The sequence below is a fragment of the Pleurodeles waltl genome, chromosome 12 (assembly GCF_031143425.1).
Source record: "Pleurodeles waltl isolate 20211129_DDA chromosome 12, aPleWal1.hap1.20221129, whole genome shotgun sequence".
Classification (NCBI taxonomy): Eukaryota; Metazoa; Chordata; class Amphibia; order Caudata; family Salamandridae; genus Pleurodeles; species Pleurodeles waltl.
The window spans coordinates 78,699,181-78,719,395 of record NC_090451.1 but is presented as its reverse complement, the minus strand read 5'-3'; the positions used below and the strand labels follow the sequence as shown (position 1 = coordinate 78,719,395).

The 20,215-nt window shown below is 47.2% G+C and overlaps 1 protein-coding gene across 1 annotated transcript in view; it reads left to right on the top strand.

Moving 5' to 3' along the window:
- Positions 1 to 8,801: 8,801 nt before the first annotated feature.
- Positions 8,802 to 20,215, top strand: part of ABHD17A (abhydrolase domain containing 17A, depalmitoylase) — a 54,856-nt gene continuing 43,442 nt past the window's right edge. Inside the window, exon 1 of the mRNA XM_069218047.1 lies at positions 8,802 to 10,603. Within this exon, the coding sequence (XP_069074148.1) occupies positions 10,275 to 10,603 (329 nt within the window). The 5' untranslated portion in view covers positions 8,802 to 10,274. The remainder of the gene's footprint in view (positions 10,604 to 20,215) is intronic.

Genomic DNA, 20,215 nt, shown 5'->3' with positions numbered 1-20,215 from the left:
AATGCGGGCAATGTTTTTAACACTCCTTGCCCTCCCCTCACGCTCCTGCTGACGCACATCAACAAAACCATCATCTGCGTGAGGCAGCTAAGCTATCTGTGATTTAGATGAGCGGGGGGGGCAGGTACCTGCCTCATTTAATTCACTACCATCAGCAAGGGCACCAAATTTCTCTCCGTCCATGCCGCCATCTTAGCAAGGGCCGGCTCTGGATGTAGACATTCAATTTATGAATGAAAAGTTCATATGTGGGGGGGGGGGATGGTGGCGCTAGGGTGACCACCTTGCTCCAGATCATTAAGCAGCGTTGTCTTTGGGATTTTAGGGGCCCTGGGTGAGACGTATTTTGAGGGCCTCTGTTCGAAACAACTTTGCATTTTGTTACTCATTTTCTCTTAACTGAAGAACTGAATGAGGCCAAACAAACTCGTAAATGGGGCCACACAAAAGCTATCTCTATGGGGCCCCCAACATTGTTAAGACGACACTGGACCGCGAGAAACAGGGTCAAAGTTAGAGATAAGCAAAGAAGAGAGAGGCTGAAGTATAGAAATAGAAGTGAAATAGAAAAAGTTCACTTTCTCAGGGGTCCTTTGGGCAATTGCCCACTCTGCCCACACCTTAAAAAGTCTCTGTCATTATGGACAGTTTCTCCAATCCTGGACTTTTGTGTGATATTCTAATGAATTCTGTCTAACTGTAGTTTCTTGCGTCCATCGAACTATTTACACTAGCACTCCTGAAGTCAGTGATTTTTAGGTGGAAAGTTCAGGGCAGGCAATGGTGTTCTTATGGACTATGGAGCTAGGTCACCTCACCATGGTGCCAAATATTTTTTTTTAATGAAATTCATACGTATACATCTGTGACACATCTGGTATGATGGTATAGCAATCTAGATTCACTTGGTAGTGGAGATTCATACACTGCTGGAGGAGTGCCATATTTTGTCTTGATTTAATACAACAATTAAATCAACAGCACACGGGGCAATCTCTTGGCATCTCACTGGTTCACATTTGGTAATTAATGCCAGTTTATATACACTAATCAACTATGCCTTCCGCATAGCTGAAACATATAAATTATTAAGGAAAAGACTCACTCTTAGTCACACATTTGAGCCCTGACTGGACCATCTATGTGGCAGTGTAGTGTACCTCCACTTCCTCAAAGTTTCAGTAGGGTGCAAACAGCCATTGAGAGCTAGTTTGAAGAAACACCCCTTCTGCGTTCCATAGAAATCCACTGATCTAGTTGGCAAAGCCCGAATTCCTGGCAGGGACATACTTCATACACTTACTCTTCTTACATTTGATAAGGTTGCCGCTATACAAACTTTTAACTGGTTAAGCTGATTGGTGATATGATGTTTTTAAAACCACATCTCAAAAGATATTGCCATAGTATACGTGATTATACTGCACTCTTCTTTGTTTCTTTATAGTATCGCCTGAATTATTATACTGTGCCATGGACCACAGTTGAAGTAGGAACCATCACCGGGAACCCTGGGTTAGGGCTTCATTTAAGCCCTGCTTCATCTATTGGGAAAACTGGAATCGGTGTGGCTCACCACCATGCCTCAGTGCAGGAGTTGAAAGGTCTGCGTTGTCATCTAAGGCTGATGTGGGGATATGAACTTAGGAAAACTTCCAGGCATCAACTAGCAACTGGATCGAACCAACCCAGTGCTAGTCCGCCCAGACCTTGGGATCCCTGGGAAGGTTGTTCTCCCCGGAGGAGTCTATTCTCAGGCTAAGGTAGCTTCTCTGGTTGTGCACTTGGCCTGTCTTGGTGGCTTTTCTGCCTTTTACATGCTACATGCTGTCCTGATTCCTGTGATGGCCATGCTTGTTTTTCTGGGGATGTCCACGTTCATCGAAGACTGATTTCTACAGCTGTGTTAGTGAAAACTGCTGTTCTAGTCATGTAAAGGTCGATGTTCCAAGTCCTCTTGTGTGCTGGTTCCAGGTTCCTGTGAGTACTGTCCAGCCGAAGGTGAGCCTATGAACTTCTTACCATTCCCGTACCTTCAAGGACTAGAGGAGGTCTCCGTTATGTTTTGTCTATTTATTTCCTTAAAATACCCTGTGGCGTTTCTCTTTTGCTACTGAGCAAGTGGTCCTCGGTTTGCAGTGACAATCTTGGAATTCAGACGCTTTCCCAAGACTTAACACAATGATGCTGTTTAGAAAGCATGAGCACAAGTCTTGCCCAGTGCCTGCTAAGCACTTTCATCCCCAGTAATTCCGGCAGGCAAAGGATTCTCAAATCCAAAGCACGTCTCAGGTGATGTGCTATGAATTTGAGGGGGCTACGTTGCCATAACAAAGCATAAATAGTGAACGGCATGTGTTTGAATCATAATTGTAATGTACTTTCACAGTGTTTGTAAAAGCCATTATTTCCCACCCATTCTATTCTTTGGAACCGGAAGCCTTGTGGGTCATCCACTTCAAGGGAATTGTTTCCCCTGAGATTATTTAGCATGGAGAGACAGCAGGGAAACACAACATAGTTATTCTTTGCCCACTGTTTTAAGTCCTGCACAAGAATGTCAGAATTGGGGACAAGGGAGAGAAAACAAATAAAAAAAATTCAAGATGTATTCATAGTGTGGCTGCACTTTTACACACCTAAGTCAGTGATGAGGACAATGCACCTGAAGTGATTAAGCAGAGTTTGAGGGCACACAGACGCCCCTGCATGCCTGACACAATTAAAGAAAAACAAAAAAATCAAATGGACACGGTCCTACTTGTGAATTGGTCTTGGGCTGGCTAACGGACGCCCCATTCCCCTTCTGATAGTTGTAGCAGACCTTCTGCACTCATAGCCCTATACTTCTCTAGCTTTTGCTCCGGTCTTGTCATATTGTTTGCCCATTTTCAGCACGTCTGATATAAGTGCTTCAAAAAGCTGGAACACAAAGCAAGCCTGCTGTGGACGTTGCCTGTGATATAACTGTTCTGTGTCGGTGAAGGAAGCTTGCACCCTAACAGACAGTTCTGTGCTTGTAATGGAAACTATAAGATCCTGCTGCGTCTAATGTGACTGTTGGAAATTGCGTTACTGGTTGACTGGAGTGTGAGCCCTGGTCAAGCAGCAACCACAATCCTAGTCAGGGTAAGGCATAAGCAAACCCCAAATTAACCTGTGCGCAACCCCCTGGTAGCTTGGCATAGGGCAGCCAGACTTAACTTACAGGCAATGTGTGAAAGTATTTGTGCAACAGTTCAAACAGTAAAACAGTCCTAACACCACACAAAAATATCCCACACCAAGTTAGAAAAGCTTATTTAATAAATACAATAAACCAAAACAACACAAATCCAATCAGTAGAACCGAAGTTTTGAATTTTTAAAGAATAAACTCCAATATAACACCTTAAAGCATAGGGCGCCAACTTTAGCTATCTGGTTGCCTTGGACCAGATGAAAGTCAAAAGTTCAGGCTGACCACAATGGAAAACGGGACAGATGCAGTCCCAAATTAGTACCGCTGAAGTTTTTTCCTTCTCAAGTTTTGTGCCAAGAGTTCCATTCTGGTTGAAGAGGGTCACAAAGAAGAAGGAGAGCACAGCAGGTGGCAGTTAGCATGTTGCAAAGAGCAGGCCGAGCGTTGTGGATGCACAGGTTGGAGCTTTGGGATGGCAGTTCTCGGCGGGCTGTCAATGCCGCTGTGTGAAGAGATGGGCTGTAGGAGGCCTGTGTTGCTTTTCAGTGCAAGTATTGCAGTTCCCATGCAAATGGGACCGTTCGCACTTGTGAAGAGCCCAAAGCTTGATTTAAAGAGCCCATGAGCCACACTAAGGGTCCAGGACCTGAGAGGCACCACTTGGGCATCAGGAACTCATTGAAGATGGGTCCAGGGGCTGCTGGGGAGCCTTTCCTGTCCCTGAGGCTCAGATCAGGAGGCCAGCAGACTAGCCCTTTAAATCACTCTGGGGTCCTGGGATCAAGATGAGGTTGCAGGTCCAGTATTCTTCCCCAGGCAAGAGGACAGCAGGGCAGCAGTTCCTTTAGAGGAGCAGTACAGCAAAGTGGCAGCCCTTGTAGCAGCACAGCAGTCCTTCTTTCTAACAGAGTATCCACAGGTCCAGAAGTGTACTGAAGTGGTGGTGTCTGAGGTCCTTCTTTTATGCACAGTTGTGCCTTTAAAGTGAGAAGAAACATCTAAAGGCATGCCTTTGAAGTGCGCAGATGACCCGCCTTCCCTGCCTTGGCTCCAGCCTTAATACAGGGGGCAGGCAGCTCTTTGTGCAGAGACGGGACACTGTCTATTCAGGTTTATGTGAGGATTGCCCCAACCCATCCCTCCCATCCTATCAGTGATGGCCCATCCAGTCACACCTATGCTCCCATTGTGTGTAGCTACCTAGGAGGAATACACATGGCCCAACTGTCAACGACACCCTGTCATGTGACCAGAGATAAGGAGCAGGCACCAAATGGCAACTTTCTAAAAGTGTAATTTTCAGAATTGTAATGCAAAATCCGACTTCACCATAAATTGGGATTTTAAATTAGGACTCCAGAGACACCAAACCTGAACCAGGCATATCTTCCTATTTGAAAATTAAACGTATATAAAATGTAGTAAGGCAACTCCAATGTTATCCTATGGGAGAAATAGGCCATGCTGTAGTGAAAAACGAATTTAAGAGTTGTTCACTACCTGAACATGCAAAACTTAAAAGTATATGTCCAACTTTTTAAACACATTGTATCCTGCTCTCCTGGATGTCCAGGGTCTGCCCTAGGGATGACGTAAATTTATTAAAAATGAAGGTTTGGACCTGGCAATAGGTTTATTTTGCCAGGTTGAAATGGCAGTTTAAAACTGCACTCACATGTTCTGCAATGGCAGGCTTGATACATGTTTAAAGGGCTACTTAAGTGGGTTGCACAATCAGTGCTGCAGGCCTGCTAGTAGCATTTGCAGGCCCTGGACAGATCTAGTGCACTTTACTAGGGATTTATAAACATATTAAATCTGCCAATTGGGTATAAGCCAGTGTTACTGTGTCTTGAGCTGAGAGCACAAGCACTTTAACACTGGTTAGCAGTGCTAAAGTGCACAGAGTCCTAAGGCCAACAAAAACGAATTCAGCAAAAAGTAAGAAGAGGAAGGCAAAAAGTTTGGGTATAATCCCACAGAAAGGGCCAGATCCAACATTGGCTTTTCTACATTTGTGAGGAATGCTTGAACTGTTGTGGGTTCATTGCAACTTGTGTATATCTTTGCTATGTGTGTTCCATGTGCTTACATGATGGACAGAGTGCTGAACAATGCAAACACTCACCCCAAGTCACAGATCTGGGTTTAATCCATTGTTCTTCTGCTCACCATGCCACCCCAGTTTGGACCCAGCCATATGAAAATCAGTCTTGACCCTGTTCCTCATGGGAACAGTCCAGCCTAAACTGCCAAGCCAGGTCCTCACTGGACCAGAAATAAGCATCATGGGACCGGTTTCAGGGTTTCACCCTTCATCAGCCAGGCTAGCTTGAATCCAGTGGCATAGTGAGCAAGGGGCCTACGTCTGGGCATACCCTTCCCACTTAGGGCCACTTTAGCAACACAAAAGAATGATGGCCGGAGTGCTGAACAATGCAAACACTCACCCCCAGTCACAGATCTGGGTTTAATCCATCGTTGCAAATCAGTCTTGACCCTGTTCCTCATGGGAACAATCCAGCCTGAACTGCCAAGCCAGGTCCTCACTGGACCAGAAACAATCATCATGAGACCGGTGTCAGGGTTTCACCCTTCATCAGCCAGGCTAGCTTGAATCCAGTGGCATAGTGAGCAAGCAAAAAAACTGATGGATTAAACCCAGGTCTGTGACTGGGGTGAATGTTTGATTTGTTCTGCATTCCATCCATCATCTGTTGTTTTTCCATGTGCTTACAGAAGCATGCACTACTGCTGCCCCTGCTGATAACGTCAGATACTCTGTAAAACCATTTCAGTATACAAAAATCCCAAACTATTAGCTTTGCTATTGTTTTCTACAGCCCTGTGATCTTGCATTAAGTAGGATGCTCTGACATATGCCATTCCGATGCTGCGTTTCATGTTTGCCTCTAAGAATCAGATGGGTGTCAGGTAGGTTCTAGGTGTGTGACTGTCACTGTTATCACCTCTGCATAAGGAATTCTGTACAAGGCCTGGCAGCAGTATAATTAGTGTTGTGGTGCCATGGATGCTGGATGGGTTATATTCTGGGCCACTGGAATTATGCAATTCCTTGGTTGCTGCATTATCTGTATTAATTATGGAGTTGTAGCATTTGCGGTCACCTGCTGCATTTTTTGCAGATTGTACAAACAAAAATGGCTTCTAGCTTCAACAGATGAAAGGTTATAAAAAACATGGCTACAAGTGTACCTGTGCATTGGAAGGATCTTCGTGAAGGTTAACTTGTAATCTTTCAGTTGTTTATTGGTGTATTTAGTTGTTAAACTGGTACAAATGAGATGAAATATTTGCCAGACAGTGTTACAATGTGAATAATGACAAAATAAGTAAGTAATTCCATCACAAAAACTTGCTGCAAAATGTGACTTTTTTGCCACTTAGTTTAGTCAACACTTCCACTTAATTTGGATTTATATAGCGCATGATTCCAGTGACCCGGATTATATTGGAAGACTGGAATGTCACATGATTAGAATGGGTTCTCGACAGTTAAATGACACATGCTTTTAACGTCCCCTCTCTCCTGGGCATCACTGAACCACTCAAGGATTCATTTTCCTCCATTTTGAAATGGGATCTCACCGGTAGTCACCACAGCTTCACATAAAAGTTGACTATCGCTCCACCCACACTAGACTATGCTCTCAATCGCCACCCCTCCCCGCCTGATGTGTATGCCCCCCTTACACCTATGCCCTTGTTATAGTACTCTGAGGCTTTCACCGGATGATGTTCAATGCTTATCAAATGTCCCATATCAAATAAATACTATTATAAAGATAAGTATCAGACATCAAACCCTGTCGTGCGCACTTAGTTGATTCTCAGCCTCCAGAGGCAGGCCTCTTTCCTCAAGGGGCTCAGTGCGGTGTACTCCTCCTGAGTTCCTTCTCTGCTCCCAGTGACAGGTCCTTAAAGGGAATATAGGCTCCCCCCACAGGCCACTTGTGCGTCCTCAGCTACTTCTCTGTCCTTTACCTGACTGGCCGGGGGGGGGGAAGGGGGAGAGAGACCCAGTTTGGCTCCAGTGGTATGTACTCATCTTTTACTCGCCCTTGGTGGTAGGTCGCCTCAGAGGGACAACGTATTCCTTCCTGACCTCTCTTATCACACGGCTCCAGTCCAGCGACTTCCAAACTTTACTCAGGCCTCCAGGCCTCGGAGTCTAAGTAGGCTTTGCACACTCACTGATCTTATACAATGCTGCCCTGGCTTTGATGCCTCCCTGCTCTCTGTGGCAGTCTCAGGGGGGATTACGTGTTAAGCCTACTGACCCGGGGTCATCGTGCTTTCTCAGCTGCTTCCCAGCCTCCAGTGAAAGGCCTGGTCAGGGCACTCTTCCTCTGCTCCCTCCCTGGACTGATGGCAGCTCTCAGCTTCTTTGGTGACTGGCCCTGCAGAGGCCCTATCCCCTCACAGAGCTTCAGCGCACTGGCCTCAGAGGAGACCCTGCCCCCTCACAGAGCTTCAGCGCACTGGCCTCCCATGAACGACTGTTCCCTCACAGAGATCCAGGAGAGTGGCCTTCTAGAAGTCCCTGCCTCCTCTCTCAGGGCCCCAGTGCAGTAGATTAAAGTTCATGCCCGTCGCCTGGATGCAATTTCACAGCATCCTAGGAGTCCATCTCCGCTTTTGGAGCCCCAGCGCAGTATAGTATTCATCTGCTCATTCTGGACGACTGGCATCGGGGAGGCCCTGTCCCGTCGCACAGCTTCAGTGCACTAACCCCAGAGGACATCCTGTCCCCTCATACAGCTTCAGTACAGTGACCCCTGAGGAACCTGACCCATCACATAGCTTCAGTGCACTGACCCCAGAGGACACCCTGTTCCCTCACACTGCTTCAGTACAGTGACCCCAGAGGAACCTTCCCTTCACACAGTTTCAGTGCACTAACCCCAGAGGACACCCTGTTCCTTTACACTGCTTCAGTACAGTGACCCCAGAGGAACCCTCCCTTCAAACAGCTTCAGTGAACTGACCCCAGAGGACATTCTGCTCCCTTACACAGCTTCATTGCACTAACCCCAGAGGACAACTGTCCCCTTTCACAGGTTCAGTGTACGAACCCCAGAGTATACTCTGTCCCCTTACACAGCTTCAGCGGCCCCTGGGGATACTCTGTCCCCTCACACGGATTCAGCAACCCCTGGGGAGACGGTCCCCTCACACAGCTTCAGTGCAGGGGTCTCATAAGTCCCCTCGCAGGCCTCCAGTTCAACGGCCTGAGAGAGGAGACCGTGTCCGCTCTCTAGTGCGGCGGCTCCCTGCGGTCCGTGCCCCTCTCATGCCCCCGGTGGGTGTCTGCTCGCGGGGCTTCGGAGGAGGCCCCCCCGGTGTCACCGCCCCCCAGGGGCTCCCTCGCCGTGCCTCCGTGCCGTGTCCAGGCCTCAGAGTCCGCTCCCTCCCCCGGGTATTCCCAGCGCTTCCTCGGCTCTCCTTCCTTCCTCCGCAGGTGCCCTCCTCCCGTGGAGGGGGCGGTGTCCTGGCGGGGGAGGGAGGGGGATGTGGCCGCGCTCGGGAGCTCGCGCTCCTGGGAGGGGGGGAAGGCGGGAGCGTCATTTCCAGGCCGGGCTCTGCGGTCACATCCGGCGCTCGGAGGCTCCAGGAGAGCGGAGGGGAGAGGAGGAGGAGGGAGCGCGGGGCCGACACGCAGCCAGGGCCGGAGAGCGAGAGAGACGGGCTGCCCCGGAGCCCCTGCCCTGACCGGGATCGCCGCGGCCTGCTCCCCTCCCCGGTACGAGCCCCCTGCCCCGCGGCTCCGGGCTGGACCCGGGGCTCGCCTGCCCCCCCCGGAGCAGTGTTTTAGCTGATACGGTTCGTCCCAGGACTCGGTTCGGGGCCCTCAGCCGGGCCTGGGCTGCCTGCTACCCCGGTTCCGGGGACCTGGTCCTCGCACCCGCCTGGCTCCTCTCTGAATCTCCCAGTCCTGCCCTCTCTACTGTAGTGATGTTAGTATGTATGTATATTAATCATATACATCTACTCCCTAATTCATTTCGGTGTCCCCTGCTTTTAATTTTGCTCTGCCCTTTCCACCTGCTTCCAATTTCTGGTTCTTGGTTCTGATCCGTCTGTTTTCTAGTTCGGCCTTTGCTTTGTTATTTTCATTTCCTGGTCCACCCGATTCGATTCTTTCCATTTCTGTTTGCTGGTTTACTTTCCTCTCCTTTCGTTGTCTCTGTGTTACCTGCTCCTGACATCTCCACTTTCTTTTCCTTACCTATTCCCTTATCCTGTCGCCGCCTCAAATTCCCTGCCTCTCTGATACCTTCTGCCTGTTTCAGGGAATTTTGAAAGGATTATCACCTGCGCTTGGAAAAAGGCTGAAGGTGTCTCCCTGCAGGCCTTGAATTCGCCTTTTTTGCGTGTACTACATTTTGACAGCCCAACCCCAGACCTGCTTGCCTCACCTATATATATTCTGTGAAGTGAACCACCAAAACCAGACTGGCACCAGCAAATCAGATTTTTGAAGATCTTGTCCTCTCCCTCTTAATCTGCTAGCATCTTCTTCAGGAGCAAGCACGGCTTACCTTTATGAAGAGAAATTTCCTCATTTTGTATGTTTACATTTCAAGGTAGCATTTAACTGATTAGTTTCAATAGGTCGCAGTTCGGGGACAGATCACATTAACTTAAATTAAGTTTAAATATATTGTCCATGTCTGCTACACCCATTTTAAACTTTTGAAACAGAACTTTGTTTTTTTCTGCCTCAATTAAAACAGTCCAAATTTGCAGAACTAGTTAATTTTTCTTCTTGAGTAAATGCCTTTTTGCTATTGTTTGAGTCTAAATCTAATTGTCTGGGGATCTGAACTTTGTTAAATTTTCATCTACCCCAATGACCACTTTTGATTAGCCGATCTAAAGCAAAAATGGCAGTTTTAAATTTTGCAAACCTTCCAGTTAAATGGAGACGTTTAGTTGCTCCTTGTTGAAGATCAGAAGCTATCGAATTTGATTTTTTCAGATCTATTTCCTTATTGTTTTGCACTTGTCCCCTTTTGGCAACTGCAATTTATTTGTTTTTTGTTGTTGTTGTTAAATCTAAAAATTCGTCATGAACGGGCTATCGCTCAACGAGTGGTGCTGTATCTTCTGCTGTCCACCGTGCCCTGGAAGTGTGGCAGCCAAGCTGGCCTTCCTCCCTCCGGCGGCCACCTACTCCATCGTCCCTGAGCCAGAGCCTGCCGGGGCACCCACCAGTGTCAGCACGGGCTCCTTACGAGGTGGCAGTGGTGTCATGGCCCGCTGGAAGCTACACCTGACAGACCGGGCAGACTTCCAATACACGCAGCGGGAGCTGGACACCATGGAAGTCTTCATGACCAAGAGCAGCCGAGGGAACCGCATCGGCTGCATGTACATTCGCTGTGTCCCCGGGGCCAGGTAAGGAGAGCAGCTGATCTGAATGTTGTACCCTGCAGTGTATTTAGTGTTGATCTGCCTACGTTGCATGGTGTTGCCCTTTGGGGCATATTTCAGGGTTGATTGATGGACATAAGGGAGGCATAAGGTGCACGCTAAAACACCTTGGGAGACTTTACAAGATTAAACTTCAGAGCCTTCTTGAAAGCTTGCAAAACAAGTTATAGGTGATCAGGAGTGGCATTCAAAGGAGCGGGCTAAGATTACGGAACCTGCAGTTTTGTCACCATTTATCTCTGACAACCTGTGCCTCCCTAGGGCATGGTCTGCCACATTATTGTCGCCACACTCCCTTCAGTTCTGTTTAGTAGCAGGCTCCTGTACCTAAGATCAATCTTGTCAACCCTGCCATCCTGGGCTGAGACCCCCTCACCACTCTTGGTGCACCTCAGCCCTCACCTGCAGCCTCATGGTCCTTTCCAGCACCATGCACCCACACAGCCTTGTCCACTGTCAATGCCTTACTTAGTGCATATCCCACCGAGTGTCAAAGTTAGGCATTTGTAGCGGCCACTGCCATGCCCACTGCAACACCTCCAGTTGCTTTAACCCCTTACATCACCCTAATTTGCACCCCTGCACTCTCATGCCCTTATGTCATGACTTTCAACCCCTTATTCAAACCCATTTCAAGACTCTGCCATCTCTCTTCCATGCCACTCTGTTTTAGCATTTGTGAGATCACTAAATCCAATGCCACCCACCTTTTAACACTGCCTAGGCAATTCTACTCCCATGCCACCAGAATTGAGCTTCTCTGCAATTCCTTATCTGCATTCTGCCCATTTTGCCTGTGCTCCATTCCACCTCGTTGGTTGACAAATGTCTCCACCCATGACCTTTTGCTTACTGTGACAAGTCCAGATCTGTCACCGTTAAACCAGTTGGAGTAGCAAGGCCTGGACACACCTACCCTTCTACTCAGTGTGAAATGCTGTTTCCTCGTTAGTTCTATGGAGTTCAGTCTCCCCAGGTATTTGCTGGCGGAAGTGGCCATCCAGCTCAGAGATCGAGTCACTTTTCTGTCTAAAACTTGTGGTCGACTTAGAACTGCACCAACAACAAAATATCAAGCTTTGTGTATCAGACGCGTGTTTTGCCTCAAATAAATATCTATGGTAACCGTAAGTTCCACCCACTTACATTTTTTGACATCTCTAATTTGTTCAAAGTACAGTTGATAGTGATAACTGAACAGCAAGAAACTGCAGATTTGTTCTGGAAGCATTGATGTGACACCCATGGCAGAAATGGCAATCAGCTGAAAATGCAAGCACTACCTGTTAACCTGGCACAAATGCAGCCTGTGACTGCACGGTCGCAGGCCTGACACAAATGCTGCATTGTTGCAGCAGCCTCTGGCTGCACTGTGGCAGGCCTGACACTCGCACAGCCTCTGGCTGCACTGTGGCAGGCCTGACACTCGCACAGCCTCTGGCTGCACTGTGGCAGGCCTGACGCTCGCACAGCCTCTGGCTGCACTGTGGCAGGCCTGACACTTGTGCAGACCTCATACAAATGCAGCTTCTGGCTGCACTGTGGCAACCCTGACACAAATGCAGTCTCTGGGTGTATCGTTGCAGCAGCCTCTGGCTGCACCGTGGCAGGCCTGACACTCGCACAGCCTCTGGCTGCACTGTGGCAGGCCTCACACTCGCGCGGCCCTCATACAAATGCAGCTTCTGGCTGCACTGTGGGAACCCTGACACAAATACAGCCTCTGGCTGTATAGTTGGAACCCTGACGCAAATGCAGCCTCTGGCAGCACCGTGGCACATGTATCTTCTGGCTGCACCATCACAGGCCTGACACAATCAGAGCTTTCAGCACAAAATCGGCCTCTGGTTGCACCATTCCAGACCTGTCACAGATCCAGCCTGTCACAGCAGTGTCGCATGCCTGCTACCAGACTAGCCTGTGGCTGCACAGTCAAGGCCTCCCCACAAATGTAGCATGTGACTGCACCATTGCAGGCATGCTACAAGTCTGGACTCTCACAGCAGCATCACACCCCTGCAACAAGGCCACCCTGTTGCTGCAGCATCGCAGGTCTGTCTCCAGATCAACCTGTCCAAGGAGCCTCCAAGGCTGGCAACAGGTTCAGCATGAATAAGTGTCACTGCAGGCCACACACAAGCCCAGACTGCTGCAGCATCGTCTCAAGCTGGCGACAAGTCCAACCTTTCACAGCAGCACCGCAGGCCGGTCACAAGTCCAGCTTGTCGTAGTAGCTTTGCAGGCCGACCAGAAGTTCAGCATGACACAGTAGTGTCACAGGTGAGCCATACAGCATGTCTGTCGCAGTCCTGCCATTCGTCAAACCTGTGCTCCGACATTGCATGCTTGCCTCTAGTCCAACCTATCAAACAAGTGTAGCCTCTGTATCCAGACGCCACTTCACAGCCATCTTAAATAGCCTGTCTTAAGTAATCTAATACACATGAGTAATACAGTCCATACAGAATATTAATACTTCTTCGGTAGGGGAGCTGGGATGAAAAGCAGAGCGATGGTGCAAGCACGAAGACAAATGAATATCTTCTTATTGAATGAATTCACCAAATTGGGCTCTCTATCTCAGCAGGGCCCAGTGTATATGGAGAGCTGAATCCCACCCTTTCAGGATAGCACACAATAGAAGTTTACATTCAATTATTGTAAATGGAACTGATTGACAGCGGTTACTCCGAAGATCTGCACGAATCCGACCATTCTGAAACTACATTGGACTCTCTGCTATAGATAGTTTTTAGATGTATTTTCTGTCTCCTTGTTCTTCCTTCAAATGAAGGATTTAAACCCAAGCACAAGAGTGCGCATTTTTAAGGATCCACTTTCACAGGAACTTATCACCTCGAAGTTCCAGCCTTGCAGATGTATACCGGGTGACGCTACTAAGGCATCAGGCTCTTAAGGCCACCTGTTGCTTCTGTCAACCAAGCTACACCCTGATACAGAGCGAGTCGGTGTGCAAAAACGACCACTTCATGGATCAGCAGTTGATTAATGGAGAAGTAGTGGGAGTTGTAGAACTTTCTATGTTCCTCGCATACAGGAAGATTATCCTTGTTGCACCTATTTTTGTAAACGAATGGCTGCAGAGTTCTCTTTGAAGCCTAAAGCAATGGTAACATTCAGAGGCAGAGTGGTGGGGAGTAGGGTTCCTGGGTCTGAGAAGGGAGATTCATTATTTGCTGTGCTGCTCCGCAAAGAAGTGGGCCTTCCACTTGCCTACATTGCAGAAGAGCAAGAGCAAATCTGCTGGATACAGGGATGCCGGGCCTAGGAACATCATAGTGTTCTCTTGTGTCTAAGACGGACGCACTCAGTGCTTTTGTTTTTTGTTTTTTAGATTTTAGATTTCATCATATTATGGAGGATGATTTATGTTTCCCCAAATTGTCTGTGCTGCTTTGGTTGTCGCAGAATAATCCTCTGCAGTTTTGTTGCCTCAAGTGCTGCAAGACTTCCCTCGTTGACCCAGATGCTGTATATGATCCACAGGGTTAAGGACCAACAGTTTATAAGGCAAGGCAGAAACCTGAAGCCACTTTATTGAAATAAAGCCACAATATGGCTTTTTATTTAAGTGTAAAGGAAGGGCATTGTTCCTGCCGGTGTTGCTCCAGATAGAGTTCCCTGCCATTTTGCCCCAGCAACCATTCAACCGATTTTGACCCCAATTGTAATTCACTTCTGGTTGGCCTCAGGAGACACAGGATTTTGCAAGCTATCTATGGTGCACCTCTCCGAAGTGTTGCCCCATGAGCTGCTGGTTCATCCGTGTTGTCATGGGTGCTGCATGGCTGTCCATCTTGCCTTAGTTATCACGGGGCTGTTGATTTTCCACCTGGTGTCTTAGGATCGCACAGGTTGTTAGCCTGTTTGGGGTCAAATGACTCCTGCGGTTTCATGTGCTCTGAAAAAAAATAATATATATATATATATCTTTTTTTGTTGTTGTCTCGGGTGCAACCCGTACCTCTAGGGCTGTATTATCCCAAGACCCCTTTCGTGCCCTCAGATTGTACAGGTTACCCTAGGACTGTCTTGTCTCATCTCATGAGGAACAGGAGCATCAGGTGCAAAACAGTAGTCCTTGTGTTATGGTCTGGTTTGACAGTGCACCTGTTCCTAGACAATTATTTGAGAAGACCAGGAGAGGGGCTTTGACTCTGTCCATATGGTGATAGCCAGTAGTACATGCTTTGATTGGGCAGAAGTTGTGTGCTTCCACAAAAAAGTGCTTTTCTCCACACAGCTGTGATCATTTTATTTATTCAGTTGACTGAGGGTGAAAGTTCAGGGGTATAATAACATTGTAATGCTATTAAATTGTGGTAGATAACCAGATAATTTATGGTGTTTTTTTCTGGCAGTAGCACAGATTAAAGGAGGGCAGCCATTAACCTACATAGATTTTTAGGTATGGCTTGCCAGTGCCACTGTCACCTGACCTTTTTACCCTACACCAATATTACTCTGCAGTTCTTTGCTTCCACACAGATACAAATCCACTCCCATGATAGCTCTTTGCAATGCTTTTAATTACCATAAAGCATTATTTTAAGCCAAACCTAGTGGCATTGCCAGTGCTTGTTTTGCTTCAGATGCAGCTGTGTCCCACTTTGCCCCATGTGCTCCAGATTTGTAAATGTTCTGCAAAGCAGCTTTCCGCTGTGCTGCCCTTGGTACTAAGGGTTCTTATGTATTGTTCCAGGGCAAGACTTTGCGCTGTGCTGCCCAAGGTATTGTAAACTTTTGCCTGATGTTCCAGAAATCTGCTCTTAGTCGTGCTGCACCAGATGTTGTGGGAATGCCTGAATTGTTGCATAGTGCAGAATCCCATCAGCCATGTGTGTTGTCACATGCTACAGCTCTTTTTCTATGCTGTAGGACAGTACATGTTGTTCCGGTGTGCGGCTCCGCCTTGCTGCCCAGGTGAAGCAAGGGACCAGTGGTGTCCATGGACATAGCTCTATCATGTTGGCAAGAGTTTCTAAAGGATGATTCAAATCACCCTGGTGCAGCTCTGTGATTGTAGACCTGGGGTGCCGTTAGGTTGCCTGTGGAGTCACAAGTCGCTCAAGAATGTCGACAGATTTGCTGATGCAGCTATCTGGGGGTTGCCATAAAACCTGTAGGATTCTCCATGATTACTGACCATGAGATTATAACACAGGAGGTACTATCTGCGTTTTTTTGCCCTGGGTGTTGTAAAATCACCTCCTTGTTGCTCCAGTTGGCATAGAATGTTGGTGTCGCCCCAGTTGTAGCTCTATGCAGTGTTGGCTTGGATGCCATAAGACAGTGGTCCCCAAACTTTTTTTGACCCATGGCTCCCTTGACCTATTGGCTGTTCGCTGCGCCTCCTCATTATGTCACTTTTTGTGATGGGTGGAGGGATGTAAGCCATGCCTCGGAAGCATTTCAATTTTTCTCCCTGAAAATAATTGGGAGGAAGCTGATGAAGGTATTATAATCCTATTTTTAACAAAATACGAATATAACAGTTGTTTAATAAAAAACTTTTATTGGTAGGACATCACGCGCTGGCCCAAGCCCTTAGACGCTGACTGGCGCAGCTTCCATAACTCTTCCACATGGCCTCGCCTCATGAGTTACTCGGGGCCCACAAATGCACATTACAAAAACGTAACATGTTTGATTGTTTGCACTACGATTCCTTCTTTTTCATACCACCGTACAGTTCTGTTCTAAAGACATGTTACAGATGTAACGTGTTTAGAGTTCTAAGAACTCTAAGCCACTACCCTGCTATGAGGGATATTCTTACACAAAGGCTATCCCCCCCAAATGGGCCTCAGCTGTCTACAGATATTCCGGATGTGGGTGGGAGTTCAGCGAGACCCCAGCAGATTTGCTATTTTAGTTTAGATTTTTCTTTCAAGAGTCAAACTGCCTAAGTCTTCAGATCAGCCATAACTTATTTCACCATGTCTGAGGTGGCTACATAGCTCAATGGACTAATAAGCCAGCTGCAGATATATGTGCCTCTTGAAGGTGGCATGTATGACAAGTTTACAAAACCTACTCGGCCATTTATCCTCCTTAGGCCCACGAAATAATTGTGCAATGGTAGTCCTTGCTGTATAAACAATTATGTATGGTATGCAGCATATCTAACAGTGTATCCGTTAAGCCGAGCATGGACGAGTGTGTCCTATTTGACTTGCACATAGCAAATCTAGCTGCAAAGTGCTGCAGATATCGCAACCTAACCCAAGACTGCCATTGCATAAAAATGAACCACTTTAATTGAGCGCACAATCCTTTTTTTTAGACACGGGCCCCTGGGGAGATCAAATGATTTGCTGTGAATTGCAGGACTGAGCGATGCCAGGATTCAAACCCAATTCTCGCCTAGTTCCAAAGTCTGCAGCTCTGGCCACTATAATACATGCAAATAAAGCTTTCCCTTCAGCTTAGCGTGCAGGCAGGGATTTAAACCTGTGACCTGCTGATTACACACCGATAGCATTGGTTAGAACCAACCATAAACCGCCAGGCAAAATGGCAACATAAATAAACTACAAACGCTCAAATTCCTGAGCTAGTGTGTATGAAAAAAAAATAAAAAAATGTTGTGGGTCCATTCTGGGTACGCAGTGCATCCCTTACAGAAGAATTCTAAACTCATGTTAAGTTGTAATATTACAAAAATGTCACGTTTTTGGATTTGTTTGTACTGCGATTCTTTTCTTTTCTCATGCTACCATACAGCTCCGTTCTAAAGACGTTATGTGTGACGTGTCTTGCGAACGGAGCTGTAACTATGAAAAGGAAAGAATCGCAGTACAAACAAATGAAAGATGATGGATTTCAGGAGCTACCATGCTCAGCTACAGCTTCTGAAATGAAGGGCAGTTGGCATCACCAATGGAAGGAAAGCATCGGTTTAGTTACAGTTGTAGAACCTCTTCAGTGGACTGCGCCCCTGGTGAGTTCTTGCAGCGCCCTGGGGCGCCGCACCACACAGTTTGGGAGCTACTGCCATAAGATTTTGTAAGTTCCCCTGGTTTCCACAGGACTGTCTGTGTTGCACGGGGTAAGTCCATGCTGCTTTGTATGGCGCACCCATCTATATTGTCCACAGTTCAGCATGGTCACACCTGTTGTCCTTTTTGAAATGGGATTGCTGGTGTTGCCCTGGATGCAGCTCGGCATATTGCTCCAGGTGTTGTCAGAACACCTGTGTTGTCTCTTGTAGGATCTTCTCCATTGACTTGGGTCCTGTAAGATTACTGCTGTTGCCCCTGCTTTTGATTGTTAGTTTTGCGATGGCTGTAGCCATTTTTGATGCTGCCCTGATTTACCACCTTGCTCCAGTTCCCTCACAGTTGTCTGTTTTGCTTCAGGTTTGTCCATGTTATCCTGGATACAGCTCCCCTAGTTGTCACAGGGGCCATACCATCATACATTTTCTCTCAGTTGCCATAAAATGAGCGTTGATGCATATTTCTGCCCGTTTGTCCCAGATGCTGAAGGATCACAGTTGTGGTCTTTGGTGCCGCAGAAATTGTGTATTCTCATGGATGCAGCACGATCACCAGGATTGCTCCAGTTGACATTGCCTCTTTTTGCTGTGGACAAACTGCCCACATTATTGACACGAGAGCCTTAGGATCACCAGTGTTGCTCCAGCTGTCTTTTAGTGTCAGTGTTGCTGGATCTGTAGCTCTCTGCAGTGTAGTCTTGGGTGTAATAGTAACATCCAAGTAACTTCAGTTGCCACAGAGTTTTCAGTTGTGGCTTGGGTTTGTACGCAATTTTCCTCGATGCTGTTCACTGTGGTGTTCTGGGTTATGCTTGATCACTTTGTCCAAGTTGATATTGTCTATCTTGCCTGTGGTTGGTTCATGTTACCCTGATTCTTCTCTCCTAACAGTTCTTCAGGATTCGGTAAGTGGTCACAGTTTCAGTGGGACTGTGCGGGTTGCCTCACTTGCAGCGCTACGCAGTGATGTCCCATGTGTAGCACTCCGCTGGAGGGAATCTTCGCCTCACGAGTCACTGAGTTTCCTGTTTTGTGCCAATGCTCACACGCCGGGCTCCATGGCACAAAGCACAGCAGTTGGCGGCAGATGAAGCCGCGGCTCAGCTGGAATGGCATACTCCCTGCCTTCTGTATCTCCGCAACACCTACTTACTTTCCTATCCATTCCTAGAACACTGCAACTCCACAAACTCCTACTGCTGACTCCTGAACTTTCAAACCTTCTTAAGGTTATATCAAATAAATGAGAAAAGCATCATTTGTGCTGTAACAAAGATTCTCTTTGACCACCTTTGGTGCTTCTACTTGATATTCTAGTAGCTACGTCGATAGTTCATGCGGGTTGTCCCTGTGCTAGTCCTCTCCAGTGCCATATATGACTTCACTTCTATTGATTATGTGGAATCTTCTAATAACCCCTCACTTTGTAGTCTGCCTTACCTTGGATCTGAAAGGGGTGGGCAACATTACTCCTGCGTTGAAGTTACTCGAGCACACAACTGAAAAAATGCTGAAGTTCAAAACCCCTTGCTTGGTGCACACAGTTCTGCCTGTCCATGCCCTTGATAACATAGCTAAACTTATGCGTCTGTATCTTACGATCAGGTGCTCGGGTCAGCCCCCCAAAACATACACCACCCTGTCTGGCATATTCTAAAAAATTGAGCTGTCAAAACCTAACAAAACACACTGTATTCCTAGTTTTGATAGTGGAGCAAGGGACATATTATGGTATTAACAGAGATTTAGTAAATACATATAACGCGTAGTTCAGCTGCTGCCCCGCTAGCAGAGTGATGTTCGCTCAATTTGGAAGCAGCTTCTTTCCCACCTGAAATCTTCAAGAATCTCGAGCTGAACCTTATAACCTCACTTTCAACATGATGACTGGACATAGCATGTAGTCAAGAAAAGCACTAGAGTGCCCCCAAGATAAGCACCAGTCACTACATCTCCCTTCTTTCAAACCGCAAAGAGCCATCTCCTTAGAGCCAACTTGGCATGACCCAAAACCACTTTTTAAGCCTAGCCACCGCCACACTCGAACACAACCCAAAACCTGAGAAAGGCAGCTGCACCTTGTTTTAACAGGATAGAAAATGCCAGTGTCTAGAACGGCCTAGACCCTGTAGAGAAATGCTCCCTTTCGGTTTCTCCAAATGTTCGAAAATAATCACACCTCCTTCCTTTCTTGGCTAATTAGAATCAGCCTGCAAGTCATTCCATGGAAGGGTGGAGACTGCATCCAAGTGCAAAGCCCTCATGCACACCATAGTCCAGCTCTAGCACTGCAGAACATCCACACACTGTGGAAACACCCACATGACCAGGCAATAAACGGAAAGAAATGACCATCACATCAAAACTGACCTTCAATCAAACAAAGATCAACCAAAACAGACTCGACAGGATTGTCCAAAAGTAGCATAGAAAAGTGTACACACCTCAATCATCTAAACACATGAAACCCTCGCCATGCACCCACCCAAGTAGCTTCCAAGTAGGGATGAGAGTTATGAGCTCTATAGAATGCCCCTCCACAACTGTGTAACATA